Source organism: Psammomys obesus, unplaced genomic scaffold (assembly GCF_907164565.1).
Source record: "Psammomys obesus unplaced genomic scaffold, mPsaObe1.curated_primary_1811, whole genome shotgun sequence".
NCBI lineage: Eukaryota > Metazoa > Chordata > Mammalia > Rodentia > Muridae > Psammomys > Psammomys obesus.
In genome coordinates this window covers 356,779-373,074 of record NW_026589732.1, presented here as the reverse complement: position 1 = coordinate 373,074, position 16,296 = coordinate 356,779, and the positions used below count along the sequence as shown (strand labels likewise).

Sequence of the window (16,296 nt, the reverse complement as noted above, 5' to 3'; positions counted from 1 at the left end):
TTAAAGATTTGTTTCCTTACATGTTGCATATGAGTGCTCTATAATGCACTATCTGCATGTATACTTGCATGCCAGATGAGGGCATCAGATCCCAGTATGGATGGTTGTGAGCCACCATGTGGCTGGAAATTGGACTCAGGATCTCTGGAAGAGCAGACAGTGCTCATAACCTCTGAGCCATCTCTCTCCATTACCTCCTCTCCCACGACAGTTTTTTCTCAGTTGTTTAAAGTTACCAGTTCTGATGCCATTATTCAGACCACATCAATTAACAGTTTTGATGTCATTATTTAGACCACGTCAATTAGCATACTTTTATGGAAAATTTAGAATTTATGTAATTTTTTAGAAACATGTATTTATGAATGTTTTAAAACATAATCATGAAATCTTTGTTACATAGAAATTCCTTTGTACCTTTTCTTAGCCATTGTCTTATTTGTCTTCCCTGAAAGTCATAATCCTGTTTTATAACACTGTGGAATGATTTTCCTCTTTAAGATGGAACCAGGCAGAACTTTTATGCAGTTTCTTTTGCTAAGAAAGTTAAAATATCTTCTGTGTCCTGAGTATTGCATTTAGTTTTACTCCTGTTATAGTAGTCTGTTTTTAGGGCTACTACAGTGTGTTCTTCTTGTAGATTGATACTGCCCTTGTTTTTATTTTAGTTTCATTTATTCATTTATTCACTCATTTACTTATTTATTTTTGACTACTAAGAATAATCATTTTAGGAGCTAGAGAGATTGCTCAACAGTTCAGGACACTTGCTGCTTGCAAGGATGACCTAGAATTGGTCTGCAACTCTAGTTGCAGAGGATCCAAGGCATTCTGGCCTCTATAGGCATCAGGCGTGCTGGTGGTGCACATACATACATACATACATACATGCATACAAAACCCTAGTACACATGAAATAAAAATAAATCTTTAAAAAATCATTTAAAACATTGTTGGCTAAAGCTTTTTGTAGATTATAATGATTATGCCAGTTTATATTCCCACCAGATGCATATAAGTGTACCCATTAATGTCATTAAAGATTTTCTTTATTTTGATTTTATATATATATGAATGTTTCCCTGCAGAATGTGTGCATGGTACCTTCAGGCCAAAACTCTGAGCTCCTGGAACTCAGCTTTCATAGTTATAAGCCACCATGCGGGTTCTGGGGAGTAAATGTAGGTCCTCTGCTCTTAACAACTGAGCTATTGTTCTAGCACCCCCCCATTGGTTTTAAATCAGTTTATAAATGGAAATAATGTATGTTTTTTGTTTGTTTTTATGGTTTTTCTCTAAAAAGAAAAGCCAACGTATGTTTATTTCAACAACAATGTTAGAATTTAGAACAACAACATTGAAGAAACAAACCAGCTTCTCAGTGTTTGCAACTCTGGGAGTTTACTCTGCAGTTTGGGGACAATACACCCATATTCCCAGGTTATTTTTATACTTTCCAAAATCGTATTTTAAAAATACTATCTGTTGTCATACTGTAATTTGATAACTATAATTCTTGTTTAAAAAATAAATGCCCTTAAGTTTAGTAATACTGCCTTTTCCACCTTTTTACCATTTCCCTCTTTCTCTTCTTCCTGTCCTCTCTGCCCCACCTCCAGCGCGCTCCCTTTTCCCCTCCCCTCCCTCGCTGCTCCCATTAAACCTATATTTACATAATATAGCTTCATCTTGCCATTAGCTCATTCCATTTTATTTAATCATCTGGTGCCTGTGACTCGGGGGAAGCTAAGTCCCACAAGCTGGACTTTGTGAGCCACTCCCTTGACCTCATAGTTCTCTGCTCATCATCTTCAAACCCTGAGAGAACTTGAGTACCCCCAGCCTGGCAACTTGGTAATCCTCCCACCTCCCTCTTCGTCTGAATTCAGATCCTGTTTCCTCAAGAACTGCATCCAGAGCTCAGGTGCTCTGCCTGAAACCTCACAGACTGAATCAGCTAAACCTGCAGGTTCCTAGCTGCAGGTGGTCTCACTGATCCTGGAAAGCAAATAGAACAGCTTGCTCTTGTAATTAGGCCAACATTCCAGCTATTTGCCCCACGCCCCAAAATTCAACATCCTCAATGTCAGCTGGAAGTAGTGAGAAAAGATGCTTTGCCCATTATTTATTATTAACAAAAGGCTGGGATGTCAAAGTCCCTATCTGCTGCAGGGCATGGCTGCCATACCCTGCCCTCTACCTAGGGGTGGATCTTCTCTCCCAGAAGCCCTTCACTGTATAATCCAGGCATCTTGGTTCTGCAGGCCCCAGTTTTCACCCTTCCCACCTTTCTCCCCTTCCTGCCCTCTCCCTCCCTCCTCCCATCCTCCCAGAGCATATTCCCCGCCCTCTCCCTCACTGCTCCCAATAAACCTGCATTTATATAATATATGAAAAAATAATTTAGTAATACTTACAAAGAACTACACCTTGTGGAATAGTCATGAAAACATAATTTAAAATTCAGGTCTTTCAGTAAGGTAACAGGTCCTTTGGAATCAGAGGTAGACACTGCTGATTTAGGGTCTTACCTTGAATTGAAAATATGTTAAACCTTGAGAATGCATTCATAGAACTTCCATGAAATATGCTGTATCTGTGAACTCATGAATAGTAAGCTTTTTGTCTTTATTATGAATGAGGTGACTGCAGCAGCGTTGGACAGCGCAGGCTTATAAATAAGTAACAAGTAAAAAGTGTTCATTATGCTGTCGCAGGAACAACTCACAATTTGCTGTTCATCCTTTTGAATTGTGCTTTTATTATGAATATACACCTTTTCTTAATCAAAAGTCAAATGGTGAATTGAAGATAGAACGTAGTGGTAGGCCACTTGCCTTACATACCCAAGGCTCCAGCTTCAGTTTCCACCACTGCTTTAAAGCATTTTATCATTTTTCCAAAGTGAGGTGATTTTTTTTTCTATTTGTTCAGCACTGTCTTTTGTCATATGTTAATCCAACTTTCAGTTACACACAAAATGCTCTAATATTAATCTGTTTTTGGTTAATAGGCTAATAAACTAATCAAGGAAGAGCTACAAAGTCAAGTGGAATTACTTAATTCTTTTGAGAAAAAGTATAGTGACCCAGGCCCTGTGTATGACTGCTTGGTGTGGCATGATGGTGAGACCTGGAGGTAATCTCAAGTCTTTTGTCATGCTTATTAAAAATCATTTTATCAACTCTGAAGAACTTTCAACCCTCAGAGCTGTACAGAGTTTATAACCATATCACTTAGCAACACTGTGTAGTTGTGGATAAGCCTTTTGAACTTAGTATTTTTCACAGTAAATGTTACATTTATCTAATTTTTTTATAAACTTAGTTTATTAACCACATTTTGTCAGGCTGATCACTGAGGTATGTGGAAATGTTCCTTGTTAAAGCTAGACAATTTGGAAAGTAACCAAAAATATTGTAGAACATTTACTAAAAACATGTTGAGGGTGAAAAGAAGAAAAATTGATTGGCATAGATTTTTTTTTTTTTAACAGCTAAGTTAACTTGGCAGTGTTAGTAATTAAGTGTTCAGTTCTGAGTTATGCAAAATGATTCATATGTTCAACCTCAGTACTTGATAGGCTAAGATAGAAGGATTGGTACAAGTTTGTGGCCTGTGTGGGCTGCTCAGTGACTATTAGGCCATTTGGGGCTGTGTAGCAAAACTCTGAGAAGTCACACACAAACATGCATACACAGAAAAACGTACAAAAACAAAGTATTGATCTTTACATAATTTGCATTTCATTTGTGACTGATTCATTTAAACAGTGATGTGCTTAAAATATATATATTTTAATTTTAACAGTAATAAAATAGGTAAACAGCAGATAGGAAGAAAACCATAAGATGAGATGGAAATTTTGTTTTGTTAAAAAAATAAGTAAAGCTTTCTGTGATTGGAGTTTGAAGCGTATAGTCATGTGGTGTCGGGAAGCTGTAAAGGTCCTGGATTACAATGGCAGCAGGAAGTTAGGGCTGTCCTACACTAGTCTACACTCCAACCCAATTTTTAGTTGTAATTTCTCACCAGCCATCTGTGCCTGTCAGCGTCACCGTTTGGCTTTAGCACTAGCTTCGGGTAGACTTCTAAGCTTTACTGCTTATTCTGTGAAACAGAGGAGTCTAGGCATTGGGTTTGAGTGGTGGGAAAGTGAGCAGCGAGAAGGTGACCAAGAAACTATATTGTGTGATTCTTAGAAGAGTGGAAGGATAAATTTTAATGTTTATTTCTCCTTCCCAACAGAGCCTGTGTTGATTCGAATGAAAGTGGGGATTTGAGTAAATCTACTGTATTGAGAAACTACAAAGAGGCCCAGGAATACGGCTCTTTTGGCACAGCTGAGATGCTGAATTATTCTGTTAATATTTATGATGATGGAAACCTGCTCTCCATTGTGACCAGTGGAGGTATCTGTTTTTCAAATTTACTAGTGAGAGATAGTCATGCAGTGGCCGAATGATAAATTTCTGCAGCCACAGTAAGGCTTTAGTGAATTTATTATAGAAATTTCTGTTGAAGGACAAAGCCTAGTAACTTTGATGTGATTTTACTCTCTTCTTTTTAAATTATAAACTATGTAGAAGTAGTTCATAAAAAAAGCAAAACCTTAACATCCAAAAATTCGTTCATAAGTATGAAGTGATAATACTTGCACATATTAACCGTTGAGAAATTTATCTGTGAGTACAGACTTAAGTAAAATGGTTCTTAGCGTAGTATTCTACGTAGGTTTAAAAAAGTTGTCTACTAGATAGCACACCACTAGATAACTGTCCAAGGCAGAATTTAATAATGATGTAAAATTACATAATCAAAAATAATATATACAAATGTCAAATGTGTGTGGGTTTTAGTGAAAATGTCTATCATAAAACACTTACATAAAGTGGAAGACTATGCCAGATAATAATGTACATTACAGATAGGTTTGGGTGATTTAGTGGAAAGATTATGTTGCCTTCAAGGTTGGGCAGGTGAGGAGACAGGAGGATGCAGTAAGATGTGACTGTTGAGGAAAAAGACCAGAGATATGGGGTCAAAAGACTATGATGAGGACAGAATGTAATCAAAGTACAGTAAACATGAAATTTAGTATTTTATGGGCTAACATGAGAAAAACCAATAACCTTAATGTCCTTCTTCCAAGTTTACTACACTCTTGATTTTTATCTTGGCTACTTTGGACTATATGGGTGTGTTTGTATTGAGTCAGAAGTAATAAAATAGTCTTAATTTCCACATGGCTTACCCTTTTTCAATTATGTAAATGAAATTAACCCAGTTTTTATATGAGACTTTAATTAGCCTTATTTTTATGAGCTTTATTTCAGTGCATATTAGTTCATATTTATTGTATGTCAATTCTAAGGATTGATATATTAAATATCCATTTGCTTTTAGTGAACCCTAAGTTATTTGGAATTTTGAATCATATAAATAATGAAGCCATGAAATTTTTTGTGAATATCTTGGTAAACATGTTTATGTGTGTCTGTTGGGTACTGGAGCAAAGGCGAGACCGCTAAATTCATAAGTATGCCTATGTTCAGAACAAGAACAGTGTATTCTATGCTCTTAACTATTGTCAACCTTCAACACTTTAGTTATGTTGAAAAGTATATGGAGGTAACTTCATTGTGACAGTAATTTGCAATTCCAAGATGACTAATGAAGCAAAACATGTTTTCCTATTTGTATGACTTGTGGACATCGTTTTGTGAGAGGTTTGTCGTATGTTTCACCTGCTTTCCTTTGTGAGCAGGCGTCTCCGCTCCTTTTCCTCTTTATTTGGTTTGGAAGATTTTTTATATACTTTGGAGTTCTGTGTATTACAAATACTGGCTGTCTTCTGTGGCTTACATTTTTTTTACTTACTATGAACAGAGTTGTATATAAGTTAGAGAAAAAAATAAATATGTAGTTGTAGTTTATTTTGTGTGACTTGTAAAAGCATATTTGAAATATTAGATATATATTCAGGTTATATTTTTATTAAATTATTTTTGTCTTCATACACACATGTTGAAATGGTTAAAATTTTCATATGTGATTTATTTCATATGTCATTTTATACACAAACACCCTATTTCTGTCTGTAGGAGCTCATGGAACCCATGTAGCGAGTATAGCTGCTGGGCATTTTCCAGAAGAGCCTGAACGGAACGGAGTCGCTCCTGGTGCTCAGATTCTGTCAATTAAGATTGGTGATACAAGGCTAAGCACCATGGAAACAGGCACAGGCCTCATCAGAGCTGTGAGTGTCTGGGAGTTCTTGACATAGATTAATAATTTAGGGATGTAGAAACTTACAGAATTTTTATAAGATACTCTCGGTTTATCAAAAGTATTTAAAACAATATTTTGGTGTACAGAACAGTATTTTTAGAAGCAAACCATTGCTGATTAATTCATTTTACATTTTTTAAAGTTGCCATGCGACAGTAGTGCTTGGCTTTAATTCCAACACTTGGGAGGCAGAGGCAGGTGGATCTCTTGAGTTTGAGGCCAGCCTGGTCTCTCTCAGTAAGTTCCAGGACAACCAAGACTACACAGACGAACCCTGTCTCAAAAAATAGAACAACAAAAATTTAAAGTTAAAAATTACCAGGAAAAAGTTTTTTAAGTCTTGGTAGAAAAAAATATTTTATACTCATTATAGTAAATCTCAATATAATTTTAAAAAATATATAACTTGTTCCAATACTCTAAAAGGAAATTTGACTTTTTAACAAATTTAATATTCTATATTTCAGTTTTTCATATAACTTAAGTATCTTTAAAATCTAATGAGAATCATTGTATTGCCTCACCCATTTTCTTTTATGGTTTCTTCATTCTAAAGAGAATAATTTCAGTTTTAATTGACAGTTTACTGAATTTGTTTCCCTGCTATCCTTTGGCTTTAATTACAGTTTGCTTAGAAATACCTTCTAAATTAGGATATGATTAGTCCTGACACTATAGGATTATTTTCTGGCTAAGCTGTTTCTACAGATAACTTCCTAAACCAGATTCTTATCTTAATCTTTTAATAGATGATAGAAGTTATAAATCATAAGTGTGATCTTGTCAACTACAGTTATGGAGAAGCAACTCATTGGCCAAATTCTGGGTAAGTATTTTTTGGCAGTTTTTATATCATAGAATCTACTTAATGAAAAGGATTAAATGTTTTAAAGTAAACTGAACTTATAGTAAAATATAACCATGATAAGCAGAAAATTGTGTTTCATAAGTCAGACCCTCACTTCCATGTCATGTCTTTGATGCCAGGTCCAATCACTATATCTTGCAAGACCATTCCAAGCACTCCTTCATAATAGCGCTTCTGAGAGTCAAAACTACCAAGCCCTCTGGCTTCCAAATTTTCCTTTCTAGCCAGATTGGATTTGTTAGTCCATCCATTACCAAAATAGCTCATTCACATCTGTCCTGGGATTTCTCAGTGCTACTTAATTGACAGACCCATAGTTGTTCTCAGGCTTTGCTGCTCTTACACATATTGGCTCCACTTGTTAAGCCGCCATGTCTCCTCAGTGTGTGCCACTTTCTCTCCTGAATTGCCTTCTTTCTTGTAAGTTTGTTGCGTGACAAAACTTTTCCTAAGGAGATCAAAGCACATTCCTACTTACCTGATAGGAAGCCCACAACAGACCAAAATACGGATATCATCAAAGTCCAACTTGGGGAACCAGTGAGTTTTATCAGAGTTACTTATGGCAGTATGGATGAGAGGTTTCTCAAAGAAGGAGAAGTGACTCAGAGAGCTGCATCACCAAAGTCCACGCCAGCATAGGTGACAGCTCTCAAAAGGTGGGAACTTGGAGCACATTGCATAGTCTGCAGGAAGCTCAACAGGTTGGAGAGTGACCTTTCCAGATCCCTCAGTTGGTGTAAACCTCTTCCAGGCAGATTGGTTGGTTTCTGCTTCTTCCAGACAGCTGGTGTATTCTCAGAGTCTACTTTGCAGTTTAACTTTTTAAAGTCTTCATTGTAAATTGACTTCACTCCTGTGAGAGGGACTCTCAGCTTTTATTGCTTATTCTGACAGGGAGGGGCCTAGTGAATCTGGTCAGTTTCAGGCACTTCCTGAAGTCATTTTGAGTTGTTTACTTTCCTGCTTAAAGAGTTAAAGAGGAGCTTGCTGCAGGATGAACTATTTCAACCTCAGAGGAAACAATTTACATTATCCATCTTTTCTTCCAATATGGTGTTTACCTTAACTTGATTTACCATAGCTCCTTTTCTTTATATTCTATGTGTATAATATTTAGAGCTTAGTGGTCAGTGTCTCTATCACTCCTGTCACCAAAGCATTAATATATGCCACTTAACCTGGTATCTGAAGCTGTATTTAAGGTCCTATCAAGAGGGAAGCTTTAATGATCTAGAGGCTGCACTTTATTTTTACCCTGTGGCTCACTTTTTTTTTTTTTTTTTTTTTTTTTTTTTTTGCAGGTAATTGGGTTTTCTGTGAAGTATTATTTCTTTTTATAGTGCAGTCTTGCGTTTTCTGTCATCTCTTTAATTTTAATCTGAGTGGTCCTTTTCTCCTGTGTCAGTTACACCAAATTTCTCTTGCTCCCTATCTCCCCTACTCCTGTGTGTGTGTGTGTGTGTGTTCGTGTGTGTGTTTAACTTGTGTCATGGTGTCCATGGAGGTCAGAAGAGGTCAGTAGATCCTTGGAGCTTCCTTTTCACATTCATTTGTGAGCCTCAAGGTTGATTGTGTTGGTAACTGAACTGGGATCTTTTGTCAGACATTGGATTTTGCAGGACCCTTTGGAGCTAGATGTTTTATAATTTCCATTCTTTATATTAATATAACTTCATCTCCTTTAACTAATGCCAGTAAATTTTCTTGCTTGCTGTCAATCTCTAACTAGATTGAGATTTTGAAATTCTTAGGTTTTCTAGGTTTTCTCCTAGTCTTTTTCCTACATTCCACTCCCCCATTTAACTGTGTCATTAAAGATACTAGCTAGCTGTTTCAGTCAGAAAATTCTTGGTCCAAATACAGACAAGAGCCACTTCATTTTCTGTTTTATTTATTTATTTCTCTCTCTTCATAACCCTTGTGAATAATTTATACTAGGGTATATCAGTTGAAATGGCATTGTGTCCTGCTAAAAGCTCATGTCTGTAAAATCATATAACTGAGTGAATCTAATATACATCGCCTCATTTAAAGCTACTGTCAGTTTTACAGTTTGGAATCATTGTGATTGATTTAGTTATACATAAATATGGGACAGTTGTATTTGCTCAAAGTAGGTCTTTCTTTTTCAGGAGAATATGTGAAGTAATTAATGAAGCAGTGTGGAAACATAATACAATTTATGTTTCTAGTGCTGGGAATAATGGTCCATGCCTTTCTACAGTAGGTTGTCCTGGTGGAACTACATCCAGTGTGATAGGTCAGTAAGCTTTACAGTTTCTGAAATAGGTTTGTTTAAATACAAGCAAAACAGAGATTAAAGAGGACTGGAGAGACCCTGTATCCAAAAATATATAAATTAAAAGTAAACCATAGTTTAATCAGGTACTGTGTTCTATATAGAAAACACTGGAGGCCCAGGTATTTTCAGTCATTTTACATTATGACAGGGTGCTTTCATCTACAGAGTCAACTTGCATAAACTAACTTTCACTTCATACTCTTTTAAGTAAGCATATGGTTTTGTGGGCTGCGTGTGACTTGCAGGCTCTTGGTTGGACATACCTTCATATAGACTTTAAATGTGTTGCTAGAAAAATCTGAGGAGCTGTTATCTAGAATTTATTGTAATTTAGGAAAAGTGGTTTAAATGACACACATCCACACTTTTTAGCAGTTTTTTAATGTACATAGTATTTTTATATGTACAAACCCAGTATACTTTGTATAGCATAAACTTTCTCTATTAGGTGTTTCCCTTTCCATTTACAAGAGATAGAGTGCTGATGTAGAGACTAAGCAGTTTACCCATGCACACAGGGTATGTCACTGGGGAAAATAGGGTACATGAGGTGAATTGTGTTCCCTTTGGTTAATGACGAACTCCATTGTAATAGGTGTTGGAGCTTATGTTTCTCCTGATATGATGGTTGCAGAGTATTCACTGAGAGAGAAATTACCTGCAAATCAATACACATGGTCGTCTAGAGGCCCAAGGTAAGTACAAGTAATGATTGGAAGTAATACATGTGTTTGATTAAACTTGATATTGGGAGAGGGGGGTTGCAGATTATAAGTAGTGATAGTCTTGCCAGCCAATTTGATATTTTTGGGGAAACAAATGTTGTGCCCTTTAAAGGATCATAGTAACAGATCTTATGTTTATTTTGAAGTTACAATCTACTTTGAGGATTTTGGGTAAGATCTATAGGCAAACAAATTCAGATTGACAAGTTTCAGTTTTCTAACATCATCTGAACTCTATTTGTCTGGTTGTAGGAACAAGTCTGTTTTATTAAGAGATTATATAAGTCCTAATTTTTATTGTACCTCATTATGACATCATAGTGAGTACTGGCACCTGATTAAAAATAAAATCTATTTTATTTCATCCCTTTATTTCTTTGGAGATGATTTGGAAGAATTTTGATTTTGATTCAGCAACTGTGCTAGTGCCTGCATTATGGTCAGACACAAATGACCAGTTTGTGGTATGAGCTCACAGTGACATTGCTGGATGGTGGGACAGTAGGTGTGAGAATAGTTGGTTTTCCCATCCTGGAGGAGGTGGTCATAGTTTTGAAGGATTGATAGAATGTTAATAGACAATAGATGGAGTGAATGCATGAAGTCAAAGATGAGCAGGTTTTTGTATGGAACTAATTCATTATACTAAACTAATTATGTATCAGGGAAAGTTTGTCTTGTACCATCACCATAGGCTGCCCTCCTTCATTCATCTGATATCAGTAAGAATAGCTATAGATGAGAATCCAAAGTCTGGGTTGCAGAGATGGCTCAGGAGCTAAGAACACATTCTTACAGAGGACTTGAGTTCAGTTTTTAGCACCTACATTAGGCAGCTCACAACTGGCTGTAACTTAACCAGAGAACTTACTACCTCTGCCATCCAGACAGACAGATACATACACAAACACACACATACACACTTACTTAAAAATAATGAAAATAAAATTTAAAACATTTTAGAAGAATCACAGAGGTTAAAGGTTTGTGTTCAGTTAATACGAAAATTATTTAATGAGTTCTAAATCTGATTTCTAAGTTAAAAGTTTTATGTTGAAATTTAAAATAAAATTATATTTAAAATAAAACAAAAGTGTTAAAGACTGTTACTTAAGCCAGCCTTTGCAAATGTCATTTGCTGTATAACAGTTAAGGAATGTTTTTAGATGATGGGGTATAGTGCAGTGGTAGAATGTATGTATGCTTAGCATATGTAAGGACTTGGATTCCGTCTCCAGCACCAAAAACAAAACAAAGTGAATTAAAGTAATATGCAAAGAATTATTTCAATAAATTACCAAAACAAATTGATCTGAGTTTGTCTTTATCTCGTGTACAACACACATGAAATACCTTAGCAAATATTTGGTTAAATTATTAAATTTATACCTTAATAATTTATAGTAATGGTTATTGTGGACTGATGATTATTTTGAAGAACATATTTGATAGTGCTCCCTGAAAAATTGTCCTACCTCAGTATTAAACATTAGCTGTATAGATCTGCTTTTAATTTCTTTGGTTTTCTGTTGCAACTGAAGCTTTACACAAAAGCCTATCAGGGCCTATTTGCAGGAATTGCAGCCCTGCCACATAGTGCCTGGCTTCGGTTCCTCTCCAGTCAATCTAGCCTTCTTGTTCTTGTTCTTTTTTTTTTTTTTTTTTTTTTTTTGTCTTCAGAACCAATACCACATGGATGTTTATGACACTGCCATGTTCTGCTGTCCTCTAGAGAGGTAGCCCAGTGCTTGGACCACAATTGTATCAGCCTCTATGTGCTAACTCTAGAGAAACACTTTCCCATGCATTTGCCTTTAAGGAACCCTCAACCGCATGCCATCTTAGGCTTTCTTTAGATCGCTATAAAATGGGGCCTCTTGAGGGGTGGAGTTTTGCTCTCAGAACATCCTTTTGTTCCAGTATAACATAGGTTTCATTGTAAAGATGCTAATCTTTATGAATTGTAAATGATGCTTTAGCACCAGGGTGAATATCATTTTGCCTTGAAATTTTCTCTGAAATCAAAGCAGACCATTGTAAATGATAATTAGTAAGGAATGTAGCAGGAAATTAATACAGCGGCAGTTTTTCTTTAAGGTAGCTAGTTCCCAAATAATGACACAGAGAGAATGTGATTTATTTAATTAGCTTTGAAGCACAATAACTGGGCATTTTAAATCTATTCTAATCTAAGTTAGTCTAGCTACTTCCTAGCCAAAATCCCCATAATACTTGCATGTATGGCCTTCTTTGTTCCAGTTCATTTCTCAAGATGTCTCCTGGTCCTCTCCTTGTGGCCTAATAGTCTACTCCCTCATTCTTTCTCCTCTTCTCACTGGAATTGGAGGTTTCACCCTATTCTCTCTATTACCCAGCTATTGGCTGGCCAGGTTTTTATTGACAAAGCAGAGAATAAATGGTGAGCAATATTTACACAAATTTGAGATTAGAGAGTTTTAGAATAAGCATTACAACGACATGTTCGGATTGAAACCAGATAGTGAGCTAGAGAAATTAATTAGCATTTGAATTATTTGAGGATAAACTTTACGGGGAGGGTGTACAATAACATTATGCCAAAGGCCATCACCTTCAGAACTTACCAGTCAAGCTCTTGGTTCACAGAATAAAGTTTCCAACATGGTTCTTGATCAAAATATCAAACAGATGGCCCCATTCCAGCTCTTTATAGAACACACACACACGATTTTAAGATTCCTTAATGTGGCCATGCTGTGGTAGCACATGCATTTAATCCCAGCACACAGGCAGAGGCAAGCAGATCTCTGTGAGCTCCAGGCAATTCTGCTCTACAGGTAGAGTTTCAGAACAGTTCGGGTTACACTGAAACCTTGTGTGGGGCGGGAGGGAGGGATAGCTAGGCGGTGGTGGCACACCTTTTTTCCCAGCACTCGAGGATAGATCTCTGAGTTTGAGGCCAGCCTGGTCTACTTAATGAGTTTCAGGATAGCCAAGGTTACACCAAGAAACCCTGTCCTAGGGAAAAAAAATAATGAAAATTACATATAAGACCCATGTAATATTTCTGTTGGACAAAGTGAAAATTTTCTAGTAGAGGAGGTAAAAGAAATAGCCTGATCAAAGCGTTAGAGCACTCAAGTAGTTGACATCTTTGTATTTCACACAAACATAGATACGTATTTCACTTAAAAGGGAAAAATAAGTGTGTGGTGAGAAATTAGGTGAGTTCAGTCATTTTCCTTTCATTACCGCCCATAATAATATCTTTGTCTTCTTTTTTTTTCTTTTGTAATGAATGCAATTATATCATTTTTGCACTACAGTTACAACTTTTTAAAGATTGTGTATGAGCAATTATCCTCACCCTATTTAAACTTTCCTGTTTTTCTGTTTAGTGCTGATGGGGCCCTTGGTGTGAGCATCAGTGCACCAGGAGGTGCCATTGCTTCTGTGCCTAACTGGACATTGAGGGGCACTCAGCTAATGAATGGGACATCAATGTCTTCCCCCAATGCCTGTGGAGGCATTGCCCTGGTACTTTCAGGTAAGTATATTACATACTACACTCTTTTTTTTTTTTTTTTTTTTTTTTAAGTAGTAGACTATGTTTTCTGAGATGGGACAGTGTCCCAAGAGAAGAGCATTGTGAGATAGGGAGGCCCAGGAACCACACAGCTCTGAGATAAGGTATCCCAGCGGAAGGGCATCCTGAGACATGGGAACCTAGGCGGTGCAGCTTCCAGGGGAGGGTATTCCCAGCTGAGCTGAGGAACTCAGGAGCCTTAGCCCTGCTCCATTTTTTCTTTTCTTTCCTTCTCTTCATTGCCCCTTGGCTTCTTCCAGTGAGAGTCACACAAGGCAACAAATCTCATAAAAGATTTATTGGAGGGTCTAAGGAATAGAGAGATTAATCCAGAAGTGATTGCCTCTGCTCCCGGGAGAAGGCAACAGAGAACTGAGCAGACGCAGCCTTTATATAGGATTTTTGTAGGGGGTGGAGCTTTCTAGGGCAGAGATTTCCAAGGTGAAGATTACTGGGATTTCAAGTTCTGAGCTTAGAGGAGTTTAGGGATTGGTGAGTTTCATGCTCTGGAATTGGTTGGTTTTCCTGTTCAGGGATTTTGTGGTTTTTTGTTTAGACTTTTTACCTAAAATTAGCGTTATCTGGAAAGGGTCCTATTGAATGGCTGGAGATGACAGAGGCTGGAAATGTCATTATGACAGTTAGAGAAGTGTAGGGGGGTGGCCTATTGACTCATGCATCAAGGGGTTTACACAGACTTGAACTCTGGGCTAAAGGAAACAACCTTCCTCAAATAAACTGTGAACTTACACTAAGGGGGCAGATTCCTGGTCCTGGTCCCAAGCCAGCAGTGCCAGACAATGTAAAGCTCCCTGCCTGGGAAGAATGGCTAGTTCATACATTGTTGCCACAGAGATGGCTCTAGCTGGAGGTCAGAGACAAGCATGCCTCCCTGCCACTGAGTTCCCTGTCAGATGCAGTAGCTTCTGAGGCTTTGGGGGATGCTGCCTTCTCTGTGACTTCAGCTTCTCAGTTTCTCCAGGAGTCTGATCTCAGGTCCCTGCAAAGTATACAAAGTTTACCAAGGGAATCCACAGCAGGAAAGGCTTTCCCTGTCCCTTTGTGGTCATGAATAGCCAACAATTTTAGTTCTGGGGCTTAAACGGATGGGTAAATTATAAAATGTACTTTGATGATATGGGGTTTATTGCAAAGGCAGGCTATAAACAAATTCAAAATGTTAATATCACACTACCAGGTTATGATTGCTGTGTAGTATTAAATCGGGCTCAACCTTCTGCCTCAAATGTCCTCCTCCTATTATTCACTCCTTTTCTGATTCTTGAGACTTTCTCCTCTGCCCAATATGAATAAGCTACACTGGGGAGAAGTAGTCTGCCTCCAAGCCCCAGTCAGTGCCATGCTAGGGTAAGTCAGACCTCACCTCAAGATAGAAATGGTTTCTACTTATTTCTAGTCCTTCAAACTCATCAGATATTTCAAGGTTTTATGCAAAAATACTATAATATTCATCCAGTAATAGTGAGTAATAGGCTGGCAGATGTTGGCTATAGCCTTCTGTGTTCAAAATATTGCTTCATGCTGGAATCACCTGGTACCTTGTCATTGAAAATTATGATCTATGGCTGGAGAGATGGCTCAGAGGTTAAGAGACAGGCTGTTCTTCCAAAGGTCCTGATTTCAATTCCCAGTAACCACATGTCGGCTCACAACCATCTATACTGTGATTTGGTGCTCTCTTTCTGGCCTACAGGCACACATGAAAGCAGAATACTTTATACTGTACAAATAATAAATAAATAAATCCTAAAGAAAAGAAAATTCTGATCTGACCTGTGTGGTGTTTTTTTATTTGTTTTGTTGAAGTTCCACTGGTGATTATAAAATATCCTTGAGTTGAAAATTGCTGTCATCAACCATAGTTCTAAACATACCAACTTTTTCTTTAAAAAGTCATTTGAATGCTTGTAAGCTGTCTGCTTGGTACATCCATGTCATTTATATGACCGGAGATTGGCATGCAGTGAATTTTTCTTAAAAGTATTTGTGTGATGTAAGCAGTTTAAATCAACTGTTTAATTTTTAAGAAAACATTCAACAGTGAATGTTAAAAGAAGACAGCATTCATCTTGGTGAATGGGAGGTGTTTTAGCTAATGAGTTCATTAAGATTACTTTCTTGTTTGTTTTTAATTTTAGGTCTGAAAGCAAATAATGTTGACTATACTGTTCACTCAGTCAGAAGAGCTCTAGAAAATACTGCAATAAAAGCTGACAATATAGAAGTATTTGCTCAAGGACATGGAATTATTCAGGTAATTGTTGTCTGTGCACACAATAACTATACAGTATTGAGACAGTTCTGTGAGGGTGATTTAGCCCGTCTAAACTCTAGACGTGGCCACTGTAGAACTGTAAGAAAAAAGGGTACACAGACGCTTTGTAGGGAAAAGAGATTAACTGCACTGAGACAAAGAAATGTTGAGGGTTTATAGACACTGGAAATTTGAATGGTAAGAGAAAGCATTGGTTTGGTCAGGTGTAAGTGAGTGGCTTTGGATCACGTGATAATAATTGTACAT

At 37.1% G+C, this 16,296-nt stretch overlaps 1 protein-coding gene across 4 annotated transcripts in view; it reads left to right on the top strand.

Annotated features, from left to right (window-relative positions):
- The window catches only part of Tpp2 (tripeptidyl peptidase 2), a 73,614-nt gene that overhangs the window by 16,469 nt on the left and 40,849 nt on the right, over positions 1 to 16,296 (top strand). For all 4 annotated transcript variants that reach the window (XM_055605300.1, XM_055605299.1, XM_055605301.1 and 1 more), the window contains exons 5-12: positions 3,014 to 3,138; positions 4,249 to 4,412; positions 6,105 to 6,259; positions 7,041 to 7,117; positions 9,295 to 9,422; positions 10,060 to 10,159; positions 13,567 to 13,715; positions 15,914 to 16,029. In XM_055605300.1, coding sequence (XP_055461275.1) covers positions 3,014 to 3,138; positions 4,249 to 4,412; positions 6,105 to 6,259; positions 7,041 to 7,117; positions 9,295 to 9,422; positions 10,060 to 10,159; positions 13,567 to 13,715; positions 15,914 to 16,029 — 1,014 coding nt within the window. The remainder of the gene's footprint in view (positions 1 to 3,013; positions 3,139 to 4,248; positions 4,413 to 6,104; positions 6,260 to 7,040; positions 7,118 to 9,294; positions 9,423 to 10,059; positions 10,160 to 13,566; positions 13,716 to 15,913; positions 16,030 to 16,296) is intronic.